This window comes from Diospyros lotus, chromosome 5 (genome assembly GCF_014633365.1).
Source record: "Diospyros lotus cultivar Yz01 chromosome 5, ASM1463336v1, whole genome shotgun sequence".
Classification (NCBI taxonomy): Eukaryota; Viridiplantae; Streptophyta; class Magnoliopsida; order Ericales; family Ebenaceae; genus Diospyros; species Diospyros lotus.
The window spans coordinates 37,489,334-37,500,127 of NC_068342.1; the positions used below are offsets into that span (position 1 = coordinate 37,489,334).

At 33.9% G+C, this 10,794-nt stretch overlaps 2 protein-coding genes across 2 annotated transcripts; both read left to right on the plus strand.

Moving 5' to 3' along the window:
• Positions 1 to 2: 2 nt before the first annotated feature.
• On the plus strand, positions 3 to 3,919 carry LOC127802874 (B3 domain-containing protein LOC_Os12g40080-like; the record flags this gene model as incomplete). Its single annotated transcript, XM_052338949.1, has 3 exons — positions 3 to 96; positions 3,235 to 3,344; positions 3,511 to 3,919. Coding segments are annotated over 3 exons (456 nt in total), but the record flags the coding sequence as incomplete, so codon positions are not given.
• A 5,495-nt stretch (positions 3,920 to 9,414) lies between these two features.
• LOC127802844 (uncharacterized) lies at positions 9,415 to 10,625 on the plus strand. The gene is made up of 3 exons (XM_052338894.1): positions 9,415 to 9,759; positions 10,103 to 10,210; positions 10,317 to 10,625. Exons 1-3 carry the CDS (start codon positions 9,460 to 9,462, stop codon positions 10,623 to 10,625), a joined length of 717 nt encoding a protein of 238 aa, XP_052194854.1. The 5' UTR covers positions 9,415 to 9,459.
• Positions 10,626 to 10,794: the final 169 nt, after the last annotated feature.

Sequence of the window (10,794 nt, forward strand, 5' to 3'; positions counted from 1 at the left end):
AAATCCATAACCCTTTAAAGGCACTGAAGCAGTATTCAAGAAAAGTACAAGCCTCACAACCGCTCAAGCAAGTCCAAGAATCAACTTTAAGTCCAGGTAATGCAAACACTTTGAACTTGTTCAATTCTGAAACTGACAACACTATTGTTTGTGATGCTAACACAAATTGTGATCTCTATCTTCCTATTGCTTGGAGAAAGGGACACGAAAGTGTACCCAACATCCTATAACCCATTTCATCTCCTCACATAAACTATCCTCCTAGCACAAAAGCTTACTCTCCACTTTGAACTCAATCCAAATACCCAAAACAGTATACGATGCTTTAAGGGACAAGAACTGGACATATGCCGTGGAGGAGGAAATGAGAGCTTTGGAGAAAAATGAAACACAGGAGATGACGGTGCATCCTAAGGAAAAAAAAGCAGCAGGTTGTAAATGGGTTTACACTATTAAATTTAAGGCAAATGGGACTATTGAATGGTGCAAGGCAAGGCTAGTTGCAAAAGGCTACACACAAATCTATGGGGTGGATTACCAAGAGGACCTTTGCACCGGTGGTAAAAATGAACACAGTGAGAATCCTATTATCTCTAGCAGTTTATTTTGGCTAGGAAATTCAACAGTATGATGTAAAAAGTGCATTCCTTCATAGAGACTTAAAAGAAGAGGTGTACATGGAGCCACCACTGGGTTTTGATGGAAAATATGGTCTTGACAAGGTATGCAAACTGAAGAAAGCCTTGTATGAGCTAAAATAATCTCCACGAGCTTGGTTTAGGAGATTCACTAAGGCTATGCTGCAATTTGGGTATAAGCAAAGTCATGGTGACCACACTTTATCTGTGAAACACTCAAGTAAGGACAAGATTACAGTTTTATTGGTATATGTAGATGATATTATAGTTACTAGGAGTGATGAAGAAGAAAAACTAAGGCTGAAAATAGAAGTGGCTCGAGAATTTGAAATGAAAGGGCTGGGGAAACTGAAATACTTCTTTGGAATTAAAGTAGCATATTCAAGACAATGGATATTTATATGCCAACAAAAGTATATTCTTGACCTACTTAAGGAAACAGGTACCCTTGGATGCAAACCAATGCATACACCTATTGATCTGAATCATAGAATGAACCAAGACAATAAGGAATGAATGATCATTTGATAAAGGGAACTACCAAAGGTTAGTAGGAAGATTGATTTATCTCACACACTAGACCTGACATTGCTTATGTTGTGAGAGTAGTTAGTCAATTCATGCATGATCCTAAGGAGGAGCATCTACAAGCAGTTCATAGAATTCTCAGGTACTTAAAAGCTACTTCAGCAAAAGGACTTTTGTTAAAAAAAAGAAGTAATTTGATAATAAATGGATACACTGATGTTGACTATATAGGATCTCTCATAGACCGGAGAACTATAGGCTACTGCACTTTCATAAGAGGAAATTTGGTTACTTGGAAGAGCAATAAGCAAAATGTGGTAGCCAGGTCAAGTGCAGAAGCAGAATTTCGTGCTATGCAATGTTCTAAAACTTGCTAGGCACTAGTCAGGCGCCAAGCTGGGTCCTAGTGCCTAGGCGGTACATAAAAAAATTATTTAAATAAAATTTATATTATTCTAAATACACATATACATACATACATATTCATATATATATATATATATATAAATAAATTATATATAGAGAGATTATATGTATATAAATCTATATATTAATAGAATTATTATATTATATATATATAATATTGTGCATATATAAAGGGGATTAGGCCACAAGAGGCGATGGCAACGTCACAACAAAGAGCGAGAGCAAATGTTGAGACTCGGAGAGAGAGAGAGTAGATCTTCTACAAGCGGGGATGGCAACATCGATGGTGACTGCAACTAGAGGACGACGGCGGTGATGGCGAGTTCACTGTCCACAAGAGGCGGCTATGAGATGAGAGAGAGAATAGGTAAGGGGAAAAAACCCTAAATCTTCTTAGGTGCCGCAACAGAGAGAGTAAGCGGTCGAGGCGGTTCATGGGGCTAGGCAGCTCATGCAGCTAGGCGACCGCCGTGGCCGATTAGGCGCCGCTTGGCATCGATTAGCCGGGCCGGCGCCAAAGGGGACCGATTAGGCCAAAATCGCAACGGCCAGGGGCCGCCTAGGCTGATTTTTAGAACACTGGTGCTATGGCTTTAGGTGTTTGTGAGCTTTTGTGGATCAAAATAATTCTAAAGGATTTGATGATTGAAAGTGGATTGATGAACCTATACTATGATAACAAATCAATAATCAGTATAGCACACAATTCGGTACAGCATGATCGAATAAAGCATGTAGAAGTGGACAGACATTTCATCAAAGAGAAAATTGACAGTGGACTCATTACCATCTCTCACATGACATTAGAGAACCAATTAATTGATGTTCTAACCAAAGGATTATCCACTTCTAGGTTTCAAGAGATTACTGGCAAGCTGGGAATGAAGGATATTCACTCACCAGCTTTAGGGGGAGTGTTGGAATAAAGGAAATAGAAGACTTACTTGGCTAATTGGCTCACCAAGGAATGCAAAAGATTATGACATTTCCTAATGTAAATATAGAATGTACAGTCAGCTGTTTTTCTGTATAAATTAGCTACCTAATTAGTCAGTTTCCTAATTGTTTTTGTTTCTGTAATTGATTGATAGTTTTCCTTAGAAGATAGATTGATAGTTTTCTTATGAAAGTAACAAGACTCACCTTAAATATGACTCTAAATATGTGCTGAATATACAAGAATTCTGTGAATTTCTTCAATTTTCTTTTAAAGTGATCCAGAATTGCATTTTTAAAAAATGCCATTTAACCGAAGCTTTAAGATATGCTCTCACTTTCAGGGGGCCTTATTAGAAGTAATAGAAGTGAAGCCTAGATCTGGTTGGACTTAGACAATAGAATACTACGGGTTATCAAAAGCAAGTGATACTCTAAAATTGCTTTTCTAACTTGATGAGCTAATGCCAAAATAGAGGTAAAATGTAACTATACTTCTATTAAACTTCATAAGCTGGGGTGCAAATTTCAGTATGGCAATGCATGCTTACATTTTGAAGAAGGATGTAATTGTACGAGGGAATCTGACTTATTAATGCCTAGTTGTCATTTTAACTCCTTAACCTCCTCCTTATATATATACATGGTTCAAGATTAAAAGATTTCTGATTTGCATGTTGTTTCTTTTTGTTTCCTCCTCACTCAGATCCTGCTAGTAGCTCTTCCAGAGTGCAGAAAGTTTGCGGTGTTGATGGAATAAACAAAAATCTACCATCCTTTCTCAAAGTCATTCTTGACTGCAAAACTGACAGGCTGGTAATGTTGTTTCATGTGTTTTTGATATCTAAAATCTGCATTTTACTTTCATGAATCTTTAGCTTTGTCTTCAGGGATTGGCGATATTTTTAGACAATGCTGAAATGATAGTGTTGTAGCCTCTAATTGCTAAGATTCTGTCTTCTGCTTTATTCTGATCTGGCAGCAAATCTCCCCAGACTTTGAGAAGCATTTATCAGACTGGTCCGACACAGCAGTTCTGAAGACCAAGTCAGGAAAAACTTGGAATGTGAAAACATGTCAAACTTGCAAAGGACTCGCTCTGGTGGATGGTTGGCAGGAGTTCTCAAGGGACCTCTCTTTGGAAAACGGAGAGCTTCTGGTCTTTGTATACAATGGGAATATGCAGTTCACTGTGCGAATTTACGGGCCGAATGGGTTGGAAAGGTTGGAATAGTGTTTGTTTTGCCAGAAAAAAGAGACATTTTCTTAGATCATGGGAAGTCTGCATATGTATTGTTAAACTGTTCTTTTTGTATTTTTATATATGCATGAGAAGTGTTCTGTTCTGTGTTTTTCTTTTCTCTTGAGAAAATTGTTTTTGAGCTTATTTGTACCCAAATTCATCATAAAGAGAGATGATGATGAACGTAGATGGTCTATGCAAATAGGGAGAAAGAAAGACATATATATATATAGAGAGAGAGAGAGAGAGAGAGAGAGAGGGGGGGGGGGGGAGGGAAGAAGAAGAAGAAATTAAAGAGATAAAAAGAACTGGTGCCCTTACTTTCATTATCATCACTATTACTATGAACAAATCTCGTCTCATTGTCATCGTCACCATAACAAATACCCTTGTCGCCATCGTCGTTTGTTCCCTACAAACAAATGGATAAGAAAAAATTATAACATAACATTGAACTTTATGTGTAATCTTTATATTTTTTCAAACTCAATAATACTTTTTATAATTATCCTAAACCTTAAGAGTATTGGGTATTTTTAATGGATAATCATTATTCTTAAAAAACATTAAACAGATGCCATCATCCTATTTATGCCTATTTTAACATGCTTAATTAAACGATTTAAATGATTTTTTCTATGGCTTATTTCATTGTTCTATGGGTTGATATAAGTGGTTTCTAATATTTTCTTTGTTGTTTGGCCAATACTAAAATGCAGTTCTGTATGATAGTAAATGTTTAATTTTATAATAGGAAATAAAGCCAGAAATTTGAAATTTTTTCTATTTGAGATAAAACAAAAGTCAAAGTTTAATTATTTTTTATCAATTAAAAAATAATTGTCAAAAAAGTGCTTTTTTAAGAAAAAAAAATTATTCATACAACAACAAGAATTTCACATTAATACTAACCAGACAATTAAATAGAGAGATTTTAAAAAATTATGATTTCTTAGCATGGAATTATAATTATATTTTCATTTTATGGTCCTATTATGAAAGTTATTGATATTATTTATTTTTTATCGTTGAAATATAATTATCCACAATTGTTACTTGCAGTTAATTACAATAAATAATGTTTAAAAAACTAGTAAAAAAGCAAACATCTTTTAGTTTGTATAAAAATTGTTGTGACTATAGCTTGATATTATTTAATATTTAATAATTAAAAAATGATTGATTAAATTAGAAGCCTGAAACTAAAAATAAAAAGTTATCCGCAAGAGAGGGTTTTTTACTAAAATAATATTATTTTTAAATAAAAGTACTTAAATAGTATTGACCGAAAGTTATATATCAAAAGATTAGTAGTGTTATTGGTGCTTTACCTAAAGACATTTTTTAATGTTTGAAAGAAACACTCTTAGGAAGAACATTTTTGTATTATCTTAAATGTAGGATGCAATTCTGTATCCCCACATAATCTGTAATTGATAAATCAAATAATTAACAAATAACAACACTTCAAAAAAAATTTGTAATTGACAAATAAGCACTCACCAGAAGCATAATGCAAATCTATAATGTAAAGCTCCAAAAAAAAAAAAACTAGAAAGCATGAATTTTATGTATAATCCAAAAAAACAAAATGTTTATAAAGATCTCAAAAGAAATTCTAACTATAAACCCAATTTACCTGATGCATGTTCTTTTCCTTTTTTGTGCAGTCAACTAGATTTTGCTTTTATCAATTTTGATATTATCCATTAGCGATGTGTTAATATGAGGACGTTACATAGATGAAACCGTAATGTTTATCTTCTCATGTGGATGAATACAACTATAAAGTGTCAATAAAACTAGTGTGGCTCGGGTTGATAGTGGCAAAGACATGTGATGTGCCCATCTCGTATACGGTCTATCAACTCCGATTGTTAATTTATCTAATTGTCACCACCCATATTGACATTGACATCATCACCACGGGCAGTAGGCGACCGTGACTATGGTTGTGGATGTGATGTGACTAGTGGCTGCGGCGGGGTTGGATCTATATCATTTGCAAATCAAGTGAACTACATCTATTTTCACAGTTGTAGAAAGGTGTCGACACCCAACTCATGCCTCCTCACATGTTAGACTATCTAATTTATCTAATGCATCCAATGAGACAAGATGTTGGTCATATGTAGGCACGGGTAGAGTTAGGATTTTGGTTCATTGGGTGAACTTAAATATAAAAAATATAATTTTAAAAATAATATAATAATAATAATAATAATATTAAGAAATATATATATTTTCTTACAATTGTTCTTTATAGTTTTTTATACTAAAGATTACAATTGTTCAAGAAATTTACATTGATTATTTTAATCTTTAAACTCGTCATGATCACAAAAAATTAGTTTTTGTCGTAGAAAAAGCCTAACACAATCAATTGATGCATTTAAACGAATTTGATAATCACACAATATTTGTTCTAATTGCTTGAAGAAAACTATCTCAATATTTTGCTCTTGATTCATTAAAATTTTACAATTATTTCAAGTTTAATTGTGTGCACTATTAGCATTCATTAAGATTTTACAGTTGTTTTAAACTTAATTGTGTGCACTATTAGCATCTCCAACATGAATTTAAAGTCTTTTTTTTTTTTAATTATTGAACTCTTCTTTCATAAAAGAATTACCATCTCTTTGTTCTCCACTATTTGTTTTAAAAATATAACAGTATAAGAAAAATGCAACATCTTTATTTATATTATATTTCAACCAATCATCAAATTCATTGAATCAAAATAAAATGAATCATCTTGATTTCAAGAGTGACACAGACCTCTTTACAAGTAAACTCTTCTAATTTGATCTTGAAAATTAACATTAATATAAGTTTTTAGTCCGGGATCCATAGGAAGTTGCATAACATCAATTTACCCAATATTTGCCTTGTTAATTTGTTTATTTTCTTCAATATAAGTTTTCTCCATGTTTGTTTTCTTTGTTTCACAATTTCTTTTAATACTTAGTTTTATTTGCATCATAATTATAAAAAAAATAAAATTATGAGCAAATTATAAAAAAATGTTGTGATGGTTATTACTGGGCCATTATATACTTAATTTCTTTAATAATTATTTTTTATTTATAGTAGTAAAATATAATATATATTTATTTATTTATTTTTAATAGTAAATCACTATAAAAAAAAATTTTAAAAAATCTAGCCCAATGGAGGCAACTGCCCCCACTAGACCTCATGTGGCTCCGCCCCGATACGCAGGCATGATACCATACTATAAATAAAAATATATATATTAGGAAATTAGGAAGAATGAAAGAAAAAAAAAAAAAAAGACATTAAGTGAAAATGTATTTGTAGCATGGCATGCCTAGATCCATTCTCTCATTGAAATATCATCTAACAAGGATTAACAATGGGATATAAAAATCATTGTGTCATATCCCTATACCATGCCATATATGACCCAAAGTGCAATACATGGAATGGATTTGGGAGACCTTAAACTATATATGCATGACAGTTGTACCATGAGTACGAATTGGCATTGATGGTGCTCCCAATTGTAGTGGTGTTTGCTTGATCTATCCTCGTTCTTCAATCCCATCTCCCCATCTTTGGTGAGAAAGATGTCTTGCACCATATCAAATTATCGCAAGTATTGGAATAAAAGATGCCAGTCAACAATGTCAAAATAGCGATAGAGTTGTACTTTTACTGGACAGATATCCTCTCTCTTAAAACATATAGGAGTTAAGCACTAAAAAATGTCTGCAGTCTAACTCTTATATAACTTGTTATATATATGTAAGATAAACAAATGCATTAGTTATTACTTCATTTACTATGTAGAATTTAAACAAATGAAATCACAATAAAGACATACTTGGTGTTTCCTTTTGTAAGTCGAGTTGCTTGTTGTATACAATTGCAAAATGCGTGTGAGGATTCTCATAAGATGTAACCCTACCTTGCTAGTGGGCTGCAACAAGATCAATGTTTGGGTCAACATCTGCATCTTCTGGCCTCATGGGTCATCCCATGTGGAGCCCCTCCCACAACCATATTTACATCCTATAGCCTTAGCCGTCGAAGATTGCTACTTTCCTCTAGGGTTTGCAAAGTGAGGAGGAAAAAAGGGCTCTATATTTTAACTTAAACAAGTTAGCAGAACAATGTTGTTTTAGCCCTAATAAATAAACACTTGTACGGTGTGTGTTTTTAGTTAATTAGCTAGTGTAGAGAACTAGAAGTGCTCTTGTGAAGAAATGCTATTGTAGCTTTTCTATACTTAGTATATATTTACATAATTATATATATATATATACACACATATTTAGTATAGAAATGAGCATTTCTTTCAAACGTTCTTCCTATTAGCATCCCTTTCCCTGGCCATGCAGACCACCCTGTCCCGTGGCATAATAGATGGCAACCCCACTTCTTTTTTGATAAAAGAACTTTGAGTCCATACCACTAAAGTAATATTAGAGCAACTCTAATGGAGTATCAAATCTAGCTTCAACACCAATTTGGTTTTAAATTGCTCTCCAACGAATACACCATTTTGGTGTTGGGTACAACTTTCAATCACCAAATTTGGTGTTACCAATACTAAATTTTCTTTTTATTTTATTTTTAATTTTGTTTTTCTTTGTATAACTTCAAAACAACATATTCCTTTTATATCCTTTATTACTTTTTTTTATATTTGTATATTTTGATTAATAATTAGAAATATAAATTAAATTGTTATAAAAAATATATATCGATGAAAATATTTTTTTAAGATCTAATTACTTGATAGAAATATCGATGGAAATATATATCCATGTTAATACAAAATGAACTAAGTTTGTTTATGTATATGAAATTTTTTTATTGCAATAATTACTTGATAGAAAGAAAATATTCTTAATGCAAAAACTCAATAATATTATAAAAAGTAATAACATTTTCATTAACTTAAATTAAAAATACATTATAAAAATAAAAAAATATTATGCTAAGTTAAATAAATTAATTAATATTTATTAAATATTTATTCTTTAAAGATTCTCTTTGCACCAATTTGGTATTAGCTCATTGAAGACAACACTAATTTGGTGTTGAAGAATTTGATGTAAAATACTATTAGATACTAAATTAACGTTAAATTTAATGTCCAACATCGAAGATATTCTTATTATTTAAAAATAATCCAAAATATATACAAAGTGTACCAACAGCATTTTTCTAAGTAAAATAACAGACAATAAATGGTGAATCTCCCCGAGAAAGGAGGGGCATTTGGGTAAACGTGCTAAATCTTCTTCCTAGACTTCCATGACCATTATCGGGCAAGATCCATTTGGCTGGCCAAATAACCGTTACCGGTCGTCCAATACCCTGCATTTCCTTCACAATCACAGCAAAGACAAAGAAAAGGAAAAATAGCCATCAATTTCCATGCAAATTTGAGCTCTGAATTCAACAACAAACAAAATAGAACTCGGTGATTCAATCGAGTTTCTTAAACCCACCTCGAAATTTCCCATTTGGCAATCGGCATAATTGGTTTGTTGAATCAGAGGTGATCATTTCAAGATAATCTATTGCAGAATCTATGGTAACAAAATACTGCAACATTTTCTATTTCATTTTCCTTCGTTTTCTTTTCTTTCTTCGGGAACATGGCCTATTTTCTCTCCCTGTTAATTGCAGAATAAAGGAAGCTCACCCACCATGGCAATGGTAACAGAAGCTCTGGTGTTCGTATTGATGATGATGATGATGATTCGATCAGATGCATATGACACGAATGTGGTATTCGATCCTTGTTCGGATGCGAAGGTTCAGAAATGTGATGGATTTACCTTCGCCCTAGCGTTCTCCACAAAAGAATCGTTCATATCCAATCAGATTCAGTTTTCGCCCTGTGACCGTCGGCTCCCCCTCGCTGGAAGCAACGCTCAACTTGCTATTTTCAGGCCGAAGGTGGATGAGATCTCTCTCCTCACCATCAACAGCCCCACTTTCTCTCCGGTATGCCCAGCTACTAAATTCCTCCCAAACTACGTTAAATTTGTGTATCTGCGTGGATGTTACATGATATGTTTTCGTGTTTGTTTTATTCGGTATTAAGTGGTGTCAGATCGGCACCAACAAACAAACAACACAATCTTCAATCTCATGTCTTTGCTGCAACTGAGGCATCTGTTCATAGGCAGGATATATAATGCCCAGTCAGTGCTCATACATAAATATATGCAGGAGATTTTAAATGACAGTTTTAGCTATAATTTGGGTTGCAAATTAACCTCCCAAGCCTCAATCAACGATTAACGACATCGCTCATTAATTACCATCACAACATTTCTGTATGCAGACTCTGGCAGGTGGGTATATGGTGGCATTTGCAGGAAGGAAATACGCTGCTAGATCACTGCCAGCCTTGGTTTCAGACAATACCCACACAATAACAAGTTTTACACTGGTAAGACCATGAGATATGACAACAATTGCAGAGCGGAGAATGTGTTGTTTTACAGCATTAATTAGAGAATTGAACTTGAACTACTTGTTTGTGCCCATCATCACAGGTGCTTGAATTCCAGAAGGGAACACTTGAAAACCTGTACTGGAAGAAGTTCGGATGTTCTTCACGCACCGGCAAGTCTACAGTTTGCCTAAACAAAACGGATTGTGCAGTACCAACTTCGAGTTGTAAAGCCAGCGGGGGAACCGTCGACTGCAACCTCGGCATACAGCTGGCTTTCTCGGGGACGGATAAGAACAACGAGGTGCTCAACTCGTGGTACGAGGTGGGCAAACTCCGACAATACTCTCTCTTTGCGTTGTACTCTGATCTGCGCCATAGCCTCGCCGACCAGTTTAGCAATCTCTTTTGATCTTCATGGTGATGACTATACTGTATTATATGGCTCTCAATGAAGTTACGATATTACTTCAGGAATCAGGACAGAGCTTGCTTATTGTACACAACAAATGCTCCAGCTTTGCTGGCTTCACATTTCTCTCGAATGAATTAACATTTGATTTACGCTGACATTCATGACC